The sequence below is a fragment of the Xiphias gladius genome, chromosome 5 (assembly GCF_016859285.1).
Source record: "Xiphias gladius isolate SHS-SW01 ecotype Sanya breed wild chromosome 5, ASM1685928v1, whole genome shotgun sequence".
Lineage (NCBI taxonomy): Eukaryota > Metazoa > Chordata > Actinopteri > Istiophoriformes > Xiphiidae > Xiphias > Xiphias gladius.
The window spans coordinates 15,977,937-15,994,817 of record NC_053404.1 but is presented as its reverse complement, the minus strand read 5'-3'; the positions used below and the strand labels follow the sequence as shown (position 1 = coordinate 15,994,817).

The following is a 16,881-nucleotide window of genomic DNA, read 5'->3' as shown; positions in this document are numbered from 1 at the left end:
CAGATCTTGTATCAGCTGGCTGATATTTAAATTTCCGCATGACTCAGTGTGAAGGTCATCACAAAACTCCCCACAGTATTGTAGAATTTAGTTTATTGATTTTGCACAAAAGGTATTTTCACATTTCGATTGCTTTTCTTGAAAAGTAACTTTTCCAGTGATTGTTTTTGACATTGACTTGTGCTGTTTTTCTTAATTCTCTAACCAAGAGTATAAGCAAAGTGGTTGTTTTTCTTAAATAACCATGGGCTATGCAGTTCATTGACTTACATTTCCTCTCAATCATTTCACATCCTGTTTTCCCGCTTTAGGTCAACTCCAATCACAGTCACTCCTTCAGCTGCACAGAAGATTAAAATGATCTTACAATAGCACCTTTAGTAGGAGGGAATCTAACTACCTCTCTACCAACATGGACATCAGAGTCTTTGTTAAAAAAACAAACAGACCAGCGACTGCAGACTGAGAGTGCTAACATAAATTTGAATTGTAGCCTCAGCTACAGTGGTTTATAGAAAAAGCTACTCCTTTTTGAAGACTCAAATTAGTTTAAGATGCACTCCTGTAAATGAATTTGACATATTAAACATCAAAGCAACACAAAAGGATGCAGGAGCTGAGCCAATTGGACAAAATGTTAAATTTGAGCTGTGCTTGCTCTAAGTTATACAGTAAAGTGAATAAATTAGATTTAAGAAATATGCTTACTATTACCTGCTTATTTCACATTGCATCATTTACACATAAGGTAAAACAAACATACACAAAAGAAGCAGCATATTGTCTAAATGTAGATTTATTGTTGAGGTATGATATAACTATGCATATTTTCTCTTTTGAAACCTTTTCTTGTACAGCCGCACTATGTTTGTATGAAACGTGTGGTGAAACACACCTAATAAAAAAAACCAACAACTGCCAATTGTGTAAGTTTGGGGGGTGACGCTTGGACAATTCAAGGGACACAAGTTACAATCTTCTTCCCATGTTTCATTTCACATTTCCTTGGAGGCCTCTCATTTGCCTCTCTCTCCTTCACGGTGCAGTGTAATGGCTCATATTTTTCGCAATCAGTGCATGTTTCAGGCTGCGATGCTTCAGTGCAACAAGATGCTGTAGGGCTGGCGGGACTCAGGATCTCTCTGCGCGGACACACAAGGCCGGGCTTCTGTCTCAGGCAATGTTTTCAGTATTACCATTCAGATAGGAATTAATCACGTAACGAAATACTTAGGATCAGTTAGTACTGCTCAGTACAGATGAACTCCCGTTGTTTTGTCATTTCTTCGTCATTATCACTGGTTGTTGCTTTCGTCAGACAGGTCGTCATCTGTGCAGCACTTTCCGGTCCTTTGCAATGAAGAATGTAACAGACGGTGGTGCTAAAGATTAGACGGAGGATGAAGCGGGGGGAGGTGAGGGTGATGTGGAGGCAGGCTGGCTCAAACAAGGGCATAAGGTGGTGCTTGTCTAGTCGTCCTTCTCCACTATGACCTCCCCGTGAAGCACCCTTCTCCTCTGCCGCAGCATGTGGAAGTACAGCTGAGGAAACACTGTGAAAAAGAAAAACAGGATCAATTACAGAACCAATACAGTTTTATTATGTGTCTGTTATAATTGCTCTGTTCATAATTCAGCTCAGATTTAAGGCAATTTAAAGTTTTACTTATGCCAATTAGAGTAACACATAACCTCTACTTCACAACTGAAATGAACAAAACAGTGAATATAACTGTCAACCTGGACTAAATTCTCAATGCCAAGCATACTGCTGGATATATATTTATAACTTGCAAAACAGAATATTCAGTATGTTAATTAGCACAGGTACTGTAAGTGTGTATATGCAATTCAATACAATGTCTCACAGACAGACATTATCCGCTTCACAGAAGTAATATTTGGTGCATGTCTATTGTATTGTATTAGATCATTTACAGGTGTACAGGTGATATTGTTTAAATCCCCTGCATGTAATGATTTCTCTTGGCGCAAAAGGTGCTACATGTAGCTTTTTATTGTCAATCAATTAATGTGAAATCATTTTTGATATGTGAAATTAGGTCTGATTTTTTGGGGGAAATCTGTTTAATTGCTTTACAGTAGCATCAGAAACACGTTGATACAGAATACACAGTGAGGTAACATAGACATAGCTCTCCCTTTAATACGCAGTAGGCCATTGTAGGCAATGTTACAAATCACTGGGCAGGATTGTTTGATGGCGGGACTGGATTTTTGTACCTTGATTTGTTCACTGGATTGATCAAAAACAGACACTTCATATGGTTATTTTGTCTGTAAACAGTTTCTCAATTGATTTCTCCAGAAATTTTTTTATATGTTTACAAAATGTACAATCATCAACATATAGTATAAATGATATAAAATGAAATACACCATGATAAGATTTTTCCATATCGCCCACTCCAGTTTTAGAGCACAAAACAGGAAAATGGTCACTGGTCTCCTATTTTGAACAGGGCAGGTAGCATTATTGTCTTGGCAACAGGAAAAAAGAAGTTTCTAGGGCATATGGAATGATGCCCAAAGCTAGAAAAAATAAATAAATCCTCTCCTCCAATTCTTTCTCCAAACAGTGATAAATGCAAAGATGTATCCTCTAAGGGGAGTCAGGTTCACTTTCAGATTGTGCTCCACATGCCTTAATATAAGGTGCACAGTGTAGGGACTGAAAATACTCCTTACGTGGGATGTAGGACAGCATGACGATGATGAGGCAGTAGTAGTAGTCAAACGACACGTTATACTTGTTGGGAAGCCTCATGGAGTACATTCCAGATCTGCGTACAAATGGTAGAGCAGAATAAATGGTCATCAGTTCTCCAACGACTCCCAGGGGGTACAAGATGATGAAGAGGTTGTATCTGTAAAGGAAAAGAGAAGGATGTCTTAAAGTCAGGCATTGTGATATACACAGTCACACACGGTCACACAGTACACACAGTCCAGCAGTTAGAGTCAAAGGGTGTTGACACACTCACATACATGGTCAACAAAACACACAAAACACAAAGGCACCGGACCGTACATTTGAGGGGATTCAAAACTGCAGTAGCGCACACTGTAACAAATGCTACCTCTAAAGAAAGACTTCAACAACAAACACACGCTTCCCTAATTCTGAAAATATTTAAATTTTACACTTGGCCTAAATTCTGAGCATAAGCAACCAGTCAGAAGAAATGAGAATGGTAAAGGCACAATGCCCCGGTGTAACCGTTTGTAAATATAAATATCAATTATCCATTGAATAATAATCTTTGATTATACAAAGTAAAGAATAAAGAACCACATGGAATATATGGCTCTTTTAGCTCATTTGCTGGTACCACAAGCTTAGCAGCTACTACTCTCACTCTATGTCTGTTACTTTGATTTCTGTAGGATATCAGTGCGTGGTTATGTAACTGAAAGCACATTTTGTTTTGAAAAGTTTTCCAAGTTAAAACACTGAACTGCTGTTGAAATTCGGACATTTGAGACTTTAAGGATGGCTCCCAAACAGCAAACGGCATAAGTCACGAGGATCTAAAAATGACAATATCTTTTGCACAACGTCTCTGTCTGCTGTGTCAGCATGCTGGACCTTTCCATTACCTGAAAACCGACTGCAGCCTTCCGTATAGCTATTTGATTTATAGTAAAGAGCAAAAGCAGGAGGAAGATACAGTATGAGAGAATTCTTGGCAGGTAAGAATACAATAGAAGAGAAAAGGAGGGCAAGGATTTTCAAGAGTTTTGAGGTTAAATTGGTGTGGTATGGAAAGGGTAAGGTATGGAAAGGGCCAAAAGACTGATGGCACTGAAGCAAAGTAGAACTGGCATTCAGGTCGTCAAAAAGAGGACCAACTCTTAGACTCTACTTTTCAGCAATTGTATTTTACTTTTAGAACGAGGTGTTAATTTACATATACTGTGAGCTACAGGAGCAAACCAGCTGGTCAGGAAGGATATCCAGTACTAATGATGGGCGGTGACTAAAACTTGGATAGAGAGCTGGGGTTCCCCAGTGAAAAAGGATTTGGTTTGGTATGACGTTGTAGTGGGCAAAGCTGCAGGCTCAAGTTGTGGCTGTGATTTGCGCCCTTGACAACTGTCAGCGACTGAATCACTGCACTGACTACAGTGACGATGGATACATTTTGATTACGTGGCATACAGACACTTAGATGCACACACAGACAGTCTCTCAGCTTGGACGATAACCATTGTTTCGTTCAAAGTCTTACAAGCATCAGTAGGTCGGAATTATTCAGCAGAAAGCAAGTAGTTTACTGTGCAAGTTGGCCTTATTTTTATAGGCCGGTAAAAAAAAAATGTAGGAATGCCACATCAAAATATGGTCCCGTAAAATTTAAAAATGAAGAGCTATTGGGGTTGAAGAGAATGATTCTTTGTACAAATCTGAGGAATAAAAAATTAGTGACAAACTCACCAACTATCATCTTCTTGTATTTCTACGTTTGAGATAGCCGGCGTCCCTTCGTGACAACTCGTGGTCTCTCTAGTATGATATATGCCATGACTCAGGGCTATAGAGATCCTGCATTTAGTCACGACCAAAGCAAAGGCTCGGGGGAGCGTCTCAAGAGGATGTGAGAGAAATGTTGGGCGAACATTCCATGACCAAAACAGATGGTCTTAAAAACAGGAGCAGCTGAACATGAGCCCCTCTCCAGGGGCCTGCCGTCTCCTCCGTGCTTAAAGCAAGACGTGAAGGGTGGGGGCAGGAAGGAGAGTGCCAGTCAAACGCATAAGAATCAAGACAAAAACAAGGAGTAATTCGAACAAAGCTAAATTGTCTCCTGACGATCCCATGCCACACTAAAGGGGAAGAAAAATGAAAATGCTGCCAGTAAGCCTCTGACAGTGGTAACCCCAGAGACAGAACAATGTCTCACCTAGTAAATGAGTTGATGTAATGCGTGAACTTCATTATTCTGAAGCAAGATAGCCCTCTCTGGGCTGTAAGATGCCAAGCCTGCGTGTTGGACAGCTATCAATGTGTACAGCTGACGTCCCTCCCAGCGACTCCAATTTCAGCTGAGCTACTGTAGCAAAGTGACACGCAAGGCCAGACCGCCACGTCACAAGTACTCTTCGTACAGTAGTCAGCAGGCATTATGTCACTCTGCAGCCGAGAAATGTGTTGATCATCACCACGCTTCACTGCTACCCATGAGGAATTTGTCAATTTATGGTTTGCATGCTCACAATTAAGGCTTTGGATTCAAAATAATACTTTTTTCACTGCCAAATTAATTATGAATTATGTTTTTTCCATAGTATGCTGGAGAAAATTACAACCAATAATGCAGATGTACGGTATGTTAGGAAAAACATACATTATAAACTATATTTCATTCAATTTTCAATCTACAATTAAAAAAAAAAATCATACAAATATCTAAATAAGACCTAAAATGATTAAATGTCAGCCTGTCTCCTTTAACGTCAGTATTGTCAGAGCACAGTGTTAGCAGTTAGTTCACCCACCACTGACAGAGAATGGCTAACAAGGTGCGCTAATCAATAAACACACACATGCTTCTTCTCTCTGTGTGAGCCGGGCAATACTTAATACACACACGGCTGTACTACTTCCTGGTGTAAAGCCGGTCTAGGCCCAGTGAGGGAAGCATGCCAGAGGTGAAATCGCCAGATCAGGCCGACATGCTCAGACACAATGTCCGTCACAGTAATGACAATTCAAGCTCATCCCAGCCACGGGTAATGGCATCTCCACCTGGCCCATTTGATGAAGTACGGCAGGTGGTTGAGCAGTTTGAAAGTGTAGTAGGAATATCTGGAAATCTCTGTCAACGTCCACACAACCAGGAAAAGGATTACGCTTTCTTCATGCTGGATCTTCATTTAAGTCAGGAAAATGGCAAATATACAGAGGAAGGAAAAAGTCAAAGCAAGAGTCAAGCCAAAACAACAAATGCTGCTCTTATAGGCCTTGTTACCTCTGTGTGGGGTGTGTGCAAACGTGTGGGAGAAAAGACATGAATTGGTGAATACAAAACAAACAAAACTGTGATGAAGCACATAGCAAAGAAGCCTCATTTGATTAGATTTTGTCCCAGAAAACCCTGACAATGTACCTTTGATTACTGAATATTATCGATATATACGCTGTGGAGGTAATAATACTGACGTAAAACTTTTGATTAAAATATGTCATTCTTGTGCGTTTTCTCACTGAGACAGTAAAGAGAATAAGTGAAAATGTAAGCTGTTTTTTCATTTGTTTGTGCAACTAAATGACAACCTTCTGTAGCAGAGCTGGTGTTTATCCCAATAGTCACCTGTCTGATGCTGTTGGTGATGAACCAAACCATGAAAATCCGTGAACACACTTGAACCCCGGTCACAATCACGGAAGTCCTCACGATTCCTACAGCAGAGCAAGAGGAAAACAAAACAAAACAACTTACAGCGGCACAAGTGATTGGACATATGAAAATTTGTTTAAATTTTAACATAAATTGACCAAAATGCTCACATACCGATGGCACAATGTCCCACCTGTAAGACGAGATACATAAAATTACTATATGTAGTTATTTTTCCCTTCTTAACAAACTTTTCTATGATTGTCGGCCTTTATCGCCTCTTTAGTCGAATAAATGTTGATTACGATCTACCAGCCTTTTTATTCAGACGGCTAAAGCAGCACCGCCTGCACTGTGCGCAGCCATGCAAGTAACAGCAAGCACCATCCTGCTCAAAGTCTTACCTCAACTAATGCAAAGGTCTGGAAGAACTTGAGTGTCCTTGCTATACTTCTGTACAGACCCTTGTGTGTGCCTTTTTGGATGTAGAAGCGCATCATTGCAATGGCCAAAACCAGCCACCTTCAAAAAAAAAAAAAAAACACAGGCAATATTACATACAGGCACAGCTCAGTTAAATCCTCAGGATGCTTGAAAAGACATCGGGCTGCGTGGGACAGACTTGGCCAGACAGACTTTTCCCAGAGTATCCCAGCACTAATGCAACAGAGGCTGGAAAGCTGTTTTAATGAAAGTTGAAATGAAACCCATGTCTCCTTATTCAGGTCTGTCTAAACCTGCCCAGTGCCATATGACTGGATTATATCTCACTGCCTTCATTGATACTGAGATTTTTCCTGGACTCCTGTCTCTGTTTTTGTAGTACATGTTTAGTAAAAATGGAAAATAAATCTTAAGATCAACAACAGTTTACATCAGACAACATAGTGGTGATATCCTGATTTATTCTCTCATGCCAAAAGGAGAGGTCTCTCCAGATCTACAAGCACCTGCCCGATGAAGTCTGCTGCATTGAATTTTGCCAGTTTTTGGCTCGGGACACTAAGACACAGGGACAGTCAGATATTGTGCAAGTGTATATAAATATATAGTGTATATAAAGTAAATATAAGTGTCTGAGGGCAGTGTACACCCTCATAATTTAGTATAAACACAGGAAAAAAATGTGCCATTGAAGTAAAGTTAAAATTAAAGATTGAATGACGACCTTGAAATGTAAGTCCTGTTGCTTCAAAGTAATACTTCACTTTCAGATCTTCGCTTTTTAACCAAACATTTCACAACAACTCTACAATAATTCGTTTCAAGTAAAATCCCTTTCCAGCACTGACTTGCAACAAGGTTTAAAGGTGCTCTTGTTGTTCTTTATCGCCTTCACTTAATCTACAGTGGAGCTGCAACTACTTTTTTTACTCAATTATTTAAATTCTACACTGTTAATCTTACTTGATCAGTTGTTTCAACACTAATCTACGGCTCTTCACAGGCGTCTTCAAAGTTGTCCCCTGCTCAGTCTACGCTGTACCATTACAGATTTAAACATGTACCATATTTTACAGCCTCAACCTCGATGTGAAAGGAGTCAACAGCAGCCAACACCAAGAATTAGAAAGTGCACAACCTATGGCAGCTGAACTGTTGGGAGGCTGACTGTCCCGGAGCTGTTGTGGATGTATGGATCCTAAAAAAAACCCCCAAAAACTGACATTGGTAGCTGAATAAAAAACAGGATTAACATTAAGATAGCCTTTAAACAATGTATGCGTGTCGTCAATCCGAGCGCTGACTCTGCAACACACAAAACACAGTCAAACTAAAAGAGTGCAGGAGGATTTTCCTCGATAACAGAGTATAGGAATGAAAGATTATCTCACAGAGCTGTTTACAGGGTCACTGGTATTAACAGTTCAGCCCACAAATGTTATGTTGCTGTTGAGGCAAATCTGCACCTACGCGCACTTGACTGTCCCGGTCCGTGAGCTCCAGTGTCAGGGCACTCCGGCTATACTTATCACTGCGACTGCCGGAAGCACTGCGGGCCTTTGGACGCTGACACCACGCCGTCGGCCCTATTTGGACACGGCCGCAGCGCCAGCCCGTCACTTTTCCCGGACGCCATTCATTCATTTTCTACCTCTCAGATAAATACCGCTTACAGTTTTGACTGTTTTTTTTTTTTTTTGTTACTTTGTTTTTACTATCAAACTGTTCACTCTAGTTTTTATTTTTATTTTTAACAACTCCGGTGTGACGGCGCGCCGCTAAATTCAGCGAGCTGAACAGGCACTTGACACAGAGACACAGTCCTATAAACAGCAACGCACTCTTTCCGTTTTTTAGGGGGCGGCTAAGTTATTGGGTTTTCTTATTAATAGGCGACAGGGGCGGAATAACGCACGTACCCGGCGGTCATGGCGATGTTGTAGAAAGTGAGCCATGCGGTAGCGAGGGTGCTCTTCGTTCTCTTCTTGTTGTTGTTTTCCTTCTCCTCAACCGTGCCGTCCTCCTCGCTGGACGCCATGGTACCGGGGGCAGGGTGGGGTTAGTCAGGAAGGGAGCTGACAGCTGGGGCTGGTTGGGAGGGGAGCAGCGGGGTCATCCATCCACTCTCAACGCCCATCGGATCTCCTCTCTCGCGGGACTAGTGCTGCAGCAAGTGCGTGGCCTGCCGTTGGGCCAGGGGCTGTTAGAAATAAAGTCCCTCTGTGATGTAAGACTTTTAAGCTTTATCAGTCTTATTACACGGGCGTAGCTGGAAGCTGTGGACCCCCTGAGATAATACTACTCAGGGGCCCCAAACATACCGGAAGTGGGCCCTCCTACAGAAGCCCATAGCTGCTCATAATTCCAAGATGTTATCAAATTATTTTCTCATTGGAGACCGCTTCTCCTTGAAAATGTACGCAACTATACCGAACTATGAAAAATAAAAAGGTGAGGGTTTAACAACAGAAGGTGTCATACGGTGCCCTTTATCTTGGTGGTTCACAGTCTTTGGGCGAAATAATCCGCACTTGTTTTAAGTCTGCTAAAACGGACAAATAACCTGAGATGTCACCATCTTAACCTGCTCATAACTGACACTGGAAACAACAACAAAGGCAACTTTAGGGTGTCTATTTTAAGATACAGATGACTTTTCTTCTTGGGAGCTTAGCACTGGCACAATGTCCCGCTGAACAGGTTGTCAGCGCCAGACGAAACAAGTCAGCAGCATTTTCACATCATCATTAGCTTGAATGTGCATTAACACAAAGGGTCGTAGCCGGAAACTGTTGCCCAAATGGTGTTTGAACTAAAGAGAGCACTGATCCCAAGTTTAAGCTTGCGCTTTGGGTTCGGCTTTTGGCTTTTCGTGTCTGTTTGAGGAAAGAGGGCCCATGTCACTATCATTATTATGGCATGACAAGCCTTTATCAATTAATCTCAATTTGAGAAAAAGATAGTATGTTGAAACAGCAGAAATTAAGCTGTGATGTGAAACCACAGATACAGTATATTTCTAACTTTTGTTACGTCACTGGGCTTCAGAAATTGTACAGTTATCAAAATTTGCCACTAGATGGCAATGTATAAATATGAGAAGAGCTACAAGTGCCTTTGGGTTTTCTTGTGGCCTGTGTGTGTTGGGGTCACAGCCACAGGCCTTTGGATGTTGCTTTTTATGTGGCTGTGAACATATGTCCGGTTTTAGAAACATGTTTAGGCTAATTATAAGGTTTAATTAATGCAAAGCTACATGTTTTTTATATGCTTAGAATAATTCAAGTCATCTCTTATGTGGTGAGATGAGATATTAGCTTCAAAAATACTGACTGAGTTGTCGCCTTCAAGATGCCTGTAGTACACAGATATCCTTCAGGGTGCAGAGTTCGACAACCTTTGTTTGTATCCTGTATATAAAGAGAGTAAAGGGCCAGTCACATCACCATCACACCAAGGTACACAATGCCTAGTGCAGTGTAAGCAGTTGGGTGAGCAGAGAGCCAGGGCTGTGCCGTGTGGAAAATGCTAGTGGAGGCAGACAATGCACTGGTCCGAGGCCTGACCAGCTCTCAGAGGGACAGGGGTCGCCTCACTGCGACAACAGCCCCCGTCTCCCTCCCTTCTTTTTCTTTTTTTGAACTGCTACAGCATGGGCTCGGGGAGGACGCTGAAGTTCGCCCTTTGCGAGGTGCTGCAGTTTGCAGGCCTGTGCGTGCCGCTCTTCATCGTCATGCAGAGGTTTGCGATCATTGTAGCAAAGGTGAAAACCTCGGCGCAGCCTCCTGGAGACGGCAGCACGGCTTACTGGTTGATCGTGGCCTCCTCCATTGCCTATGTCACCTCCACTGCCCTGCTGGTCTGGGTACCCCTGAAGTACATGGTCTTCATGAAAAAGAAGATTCTCATTGGGAGAAAGAAGTGGTGAGTTTCTCCTGCCTTTGTCCTTATGTCAGGAGCCCAAAATGGAGGTCCAGCACTGTTTGTAGCTGTGTATGGTCAGCAGCTGGGATCCCAGTGCAGCACTGACTGAGACCTGACCAGCCAGTTTGAGTCTGAACAGGCCTGTAGCTGGTTTGTACTGCAATTGGCTGGTGAATATCATGATATGGCAAGTCCTGCAACTGCCTTTGTCTTCCTTCCTTACTATTTTGTCTTTCCCTTCCTTTGTCTTTGTATCAGGAGGCCTGTGGCCCTGGTATACGTGATCCTATCCACATTACCCTGCTTTGCCTTTCTCATCGCCAGCTCTGAGGTACATGTTGCAGATTGTTTGACATCAGTCTTATTGTATTAATTGATCTGTATTCTGATAATAAATTATGACCCTTATCTTATCTATATTTGCTATAAGAGTCAGCCTATAATTGACCACAACATTTATTGTAATTATTTAGACCACTTTTACATATTATGATTGTGTTTATCATCCAAAGAAGTTGCTTGGAAGTTAACAAAATGCCTGCTGCAACTTTACATTTGGGACCAAAATGATACCATTTTTTTTAGATTAGTGGAATCCAAGGGTAAGACCTCTGTGAGTGGAATAAAGGTGATGATTTGTGAGGAACCTTTTGGTTCTCAAGGGAGAAATATCCAGCTATATGGATAAGGAGCTACTGATAAGCAGCTTGGTTCCTCTTCCTGTCCAAGCTGCCCCAGTCAAATCATCTGTCCATGAGGCACATTTTCACTTCCTTGTTGGCTGCAGCCTAGATCCTTTGCTGTTTTATGTGGCCCTTTCTGAAGCCCAACCTGACCTTTTGGCCCTTGCTTATCTGGTGTCTTTTACATAACTGCCATAAATTCTACTAAGGCAACCAGTTTGTCTGCTTTGTTCTGTCTCCTGTTGGTATGAAGTCCTGACTCAGGAAAATACCAAAGCTGCAACTGATTTAGCCCACAAACTCTGAAACAGAGGAGGTCAGAAGTATAGGCAGTTTGATGTAAATTATTATTATTATTGTTTGTAGGTAAACTGATAACTTCTATATTGACTGGAAGTGAGTAGATAATTACATTAAATGTTCTGGTCAAAATGTATGTTAAACTAATTATTTTCTGGTCGGTTGCCCAGGTTCAGATAAATAACAACATGAAATATGACACATTCACGGAGCTCCCCGTATCACTAGTCCTCTTCTCTCTCATCTGTATTGACGTTGTGGAGCGGATACGCCACTGCAGACTGACTGGCCAGGGTGAGCGCAGCTCTCTGAACACATTACACAAATCACTCACTGAGTGCTATAGATCCTGAACTTTCCTCTGCCAACTATATATACAGTGATACAAGCCTGGCTTTACATTGCAGGAGCTTGGAGGCAACAAATACAGCAAATAGTTCTTTATATCATTTATCCAGAATAATTTACAGACACAATTGAACTTCTTATCCTTTGGATCTGTACCCAAAGTTGGAAAATACCTGTGTAACACAAGAAATTAGCTGGAAATTTGTCAACCCAGCTTTCTTCTCATAAAACAGTGCTGAACTGACAAGGCTGCGGCAACGTTTTTCTAAAGAAGGATGCTGAGGTGGTTTGAGTAAACTCCTGTTATTGTGATGTTCCTTTTTAAAACCCTACCTATTTTAGAATTTTAACATCATCTGTTTCATGAAGCTGTGGTTCCAACTACACAGCAGATTAATAGTTACATTTTTATGATCACAGGATTTGATGACCTGTTGTATCGCTATTATACTTTTCCCACTGTTTCTCTTCTCACAACTTTAGCCCAACAATGTTCAAAATAAAGTCATTCTGAACATTATGATTCTTGTCGTGTTTGGTAAATTAAAAAAAGAGGCAACAATGTGAGTACAAGCACCACATTAAGATAAGCAACATCAGCACATGTAATTTCAGATTTGCTTTGCTCTGTATAATCTTCTTTGACTGGACTATTGTCTTGAAAATCATTCTTTTTGTCTCCCCAGCTAATGACATGGAGAGAGATACTGACATTCCCTCCACTGTCCTCACACATGTGGAACAGGTAACACCTGTAACACCTATCACTCCAGCTGTGTCAGGGCCAGCTGTGCCCGGGCAAGGTGGCTCCACTCCTGCACCACCAGTTGCAAGCCAGCCCAGTGACAGGAACCAGAACGGAGCAGGGGCCCGACCAGAGACCAACGGGACAGTCCCTGGGATACCAGGTAATGCTGGGAGACCATTTAGTATCTCTGGATTGAGCTCTCGATCAGTGAGCACCACCACAGCGTACCACATATCTCCGTACGCCTACACGGGTCCACTGAGATTCCTGTGCGCCAGCGATGCCCGAGCGGATGTGTTTGTGGACAGCTTTATGTTCTGGATGGATACGGTGGAGATGATGCGTGTAGCAGGACATCCCCTGGTCTACTACTCAGGCTGGGTGTTCCCCATCTATATCTTCAGCTACCTGTCCTGCCTGCGTGTGGTGGTCATGCCCCACAGCCCCCTGCTTTCCTCACTAGGAGTAGCTCTGCAGGACTTGCCCTTTTTCTTTGTGCGTGTTGGCCTCATTGCCTTCTTTGGCTTTGTCACACCCCTCCTCTATCTGATGAAGAACCTGTTGGTGTGCCTGGCCTTTGTCTATTTCAACTTCATGACCAAACTGAGGGTCTTCAACACAGAGAGGATGTTCTTTTAAGACCAACACTTCAAGCAAAAACAGTGCAACATTACAACACATAGTAGGAGCATAGGTTGGCACAATCCAGATCTGTAGGATCCTTTGATTCAAGAGGGGGTTGCACCAGCACTTTGTAAATTCATACTTAGCCAAAATAAGTGTTAGTGGAGATTCACTACATTAAAACTGGTTGCACAACACAATCTAGTTCTTACACAGTGATTACTTCTTGCTAAAAGGTTTCAGCCAGTAGCCTAACCTGCTTCGATGTAACTGTTATGTAATGTTAGCTAACTGAACTAGCTAACAACATAACTAACATTGGCTTGCTAATAAAGGACCCATTTACAGCAAGAGTAAGTTAATATGGTCGACACATTTGACGAAACAGGTAATAATGGTGATGTCTAAAAAGGATTTAAAATTACATTTAAAAAAAAAAAACACAATATAGCTCAAATGACAAAACTCTGCCCTAATGACAGACTAAATAACCAAATATTGTCAGTTAGGTTACCATAATGAGATGCTTCTAACAGCTAAATGAAACATTTTTCATGCATGCATATATGAATAAAACAAAGTAATTCCTACACTGACAAATGATTGCCCCCCCCCCAAAAAAATTTGTGGGGGTTATGTTATGTTACAGACTGTGATGCTACAGCGACTCATTTACATCGTTGATTTTTTTAGCTAAAAATGTCTTAACTTGTAATATCACAACCTGATATAGTAAATCACCAGTTTGAAACTAGCTAGTGGTTAAGAACTTTGGAGGAACTTTAAACACAAACTTAAAGATTTCGTGTCTTAGTTATGACATAAATATTTACTAGAGATTTACACATCGCTACATTAAAATAAGTTGCACTGCAGAAACTAGCTCTTACATAGTGATTAGATGTTACTAAAAATTTACACCCAGTAATTGCTAGGTTTAATATTTACAGCTAACTGAATCAAAGAACTAAGCTAACGTTAGCTTGCCAATATATGACACGTTTAGAGTGCGGAGTAAAAGAAGTAATGTGGAATATGATTGACAAATCTGACATGACCCTTGATGAAATGCTATTTTGTAATGATGTAAATTGGGAAGAATTACTTTTCACAAAAATAAAACAACTTTGAATTATGAAACCTTAAGCCGGAAACGTTTGATCCAGTAACGTAAGCTAGGTTAGTGTTATCCGGAATTCCCTGCTCACTCTAAGCTGCATGAATACTACTATTTCACTTTATTCTGAAACACACATATTTCTCCATATATGCATATAGAAATAGAAGTTATGCTATTTCACAGCTTGTGGTGCTACAGTGATTTCCTGTTTGATTTGTCTGACTAAGACATTGGGTCAAGTTCTAAGGATGCAACGCGGATTTCAGTAAATCACTAGTTCAATTAAATCATCTAGTAGTTAAGAACTGAGAAGCTTTAAACAAATTTAATAATGAATCTAAGAATAGCTGGTGCAACCAAACTAAAGTATGAATTTGTGTATGTGACACCGATGAAATATTATGTTAAAATGTATGATGGTACTTTTCACAGGCCAAAAGGGAGCTCTAAGGCAATGTTTTCCCATAAAGGACATTATTTGTCAAATGAGTGTTATGTTATGTATTATTTACCTTTTTGTTCAAATGTACTTTTTTTTACCCCTAAAACCCCTCTCCCCCACCAAGCATGGCACTTTGGGAATGTACCTGTAATGTCACTTGAGAATTTTTGGCAGACTTTTTTCTATCACCATAAAGTGCAGTGAATATGTAAAAGCATAAATCCATGTTATTTATATTAGGTTTTTCTTTGCTAAGTTATATTCCAAAAAGAAAAACAAAGTGTGAATTTGTATCATTGATAGATATATTTTGGTAAGGTTAATAAAGACAATCAATCAAATATGTTTTAAGTTTCACTTGTGTGATTTATCATGTATGCAGAATGTACCGACATGAACTGAAGGCACATGTTTTGATCCTCATTTAAACCTTTGACACTGGAATTTATCCCATTTCATCCCAATAAGTCCCCAAGAGGAAATGTTTCCTGTCATTATTCTGCAAAACATTCGCATACCTTCCTTTCCTGTAATCCTGCAGAAACATGGATATCATAATTTTCAGAGCAGGAAAAAATGGCACAATGGCAAAAAGATATTATTTGTTACTGGGCTTTTGTAGTGGTTTTTGCATTAAACTGTACATGTTTTTGTGATATTATGTCCACCTTCCAGTATATGGAAGTTCCACCTATATTTAATTGTGACTGATTCTTAATATCTGCACATGTGTACTTTAATGTCTCAAGCCTTAACATTCAGCCCTCTTGGAAAACTGTTCAGCAAGTCAAGTCATGCATTTTTCACTATTACATACTGATGTTGGCGTGTATTTGATCTCTTCTACCAGCCTTTTGTGTTTACATTGAAGGAATAGTTTCGTTGTTTCACCATTTTTTTTGTTTCACCAGTCTTTATGCTGAGCTTAACTATTCCTTTAATGCATTTACAATCACTTATTACCTACATACACTTCCAAAAATCGGTTTTACTTTGAAAAGTATGATTCATTTTAGATGAGTCACACTTTTACACAAATAAAGACTGAAAAAATTTATTGCATGTAGATAAATGTAGAATTTTTAAATTTTCTAACTTTGGCAGCACCTAGTGGTAGTATCAGAAGAGAAACCATGGCAGACAAGAATGCACAAGCAATGAAATGGACACAGTCTCACATTCTCGTTTTAAAAGGCCAGGGGATAAACCATCAAAATTGTTGCAGACAATACTTAATTCATTAAATATACTGTTTATTGTTTACAGATAGACTCTCCTACATCTGTGTGTTTAATTTATCATTGTCCAAACAGGTATTTTACAGTTTTTTTATGTACCCTATTTGTCTGAGCAGCACTACTGGGCATGCCTGCCGTTTGAGGCTAAAAGTGGTCAGATCTCCACTCACTTCCCCCAATAGGAAGCAGGATTTCCTTCTGTCCTCTCTTTCTCCTGACCTGTATCATCACTGCACTCCTCACTGAAAGCCTAGTGGACCTCCTGGGGGCAACTATCCCACAAAAAAAGTCACATAAGCAAAGTGCTGCAAAACCTCGTTTAATCCTCATTTACTGCGGCATAACTATGAAACTGGTACATTCTTAATCAGATGTGATTCACCTAAATCTTCTGACACTTGAAACTTCTTCAGTCAGTTTTCTGACACTTGAAACTTCTTCAGTCAGTCTTGTTGAATGACATCAGCTCTCTGGGTTCATTATCCAAGCAGAGATTTTGCACTGACCGAAGGGCTATTTATAGTAGCTCAAAAATCTCAGAAAAAGGCAACATACTGAACTTGAAAAGAAAGCCTGCTTTGATAAATAAATTCCCAAAATTCATCATCCTGTTCCACTTATGCCTTTGATTTATTAAAAATAGATTTA

At 40.5% G+C, this 16,881-nt stretch overlaps 2 protein-coding genes across 3 annotated transcripts; one reads left to right on the top strand and one right to left on the bottom strand.

Annotated features, from left to right (window-relative positions):
• Positions 1–778: 778 nt before the first annotated feature.
• On the bottom strand, positions 779–9,075 carry hacd1 (3-hydroxyacyl-CoA dehydratase 1). 2 transcript variants are annotated; one of them, XM_040127301.1, is made up of 7 exons: positions 8,726–9,075; positions 6,767–6,884; positions 6,537–6,555; positions 6,336–6,424; positions 5,771–5,892; positions 2,710–2,888; positions 779–1,553 (listed from the first exon to the last, which is right to left on the bottom strand). In XM_040127301.1, the coding sequence occupies exons 1-7, from the start codon at positions 8,842–8,844 to the stop codon at positions 1,471–1,473; spliced, it is 729 nt and encodes a 242-aa protein (XP_039983235.1). In that variant the 5' UTR covers positions 8,845–9,075; the 3' UTR covers positions 779–1,470. The 2 variants fall into 2 exon arrangements, with proteins under 2 accessions (XP_039983235.1, XP_039983236.1); XM_040127302.1 differs by lacking the exon at positions 8,726–9,075 and adding an exon at positions 8,198–8,378.
• A 1,303-nt stretch (positions 9,076–10,378) lies between these two features.
• Positions 10,379–15,231, top strand: LOC120790045 (transmembrane protein 236-like). Its single transcript, XM_040127303.1, has 4 exons — positions 10,379–10,730; positions 10,989–11,061; positions 11,884–12,007; positions 12,748–15,231. The coding sequence occupies exons 1-4, from the start codon at positions 10,459–10,461 to the stop codon at positions 13,446–13,448; spliced, it is 1,170 nt and encodes a 389-aa protein (XP_039983237.1). The 5' UTR covers positions 10,379–10,458; the 3' UTR covers positions 13,449–15,231.
• The last annotated feature ends 1,650 nt before the right edge of the window (positions 15,232–16,881 follow it).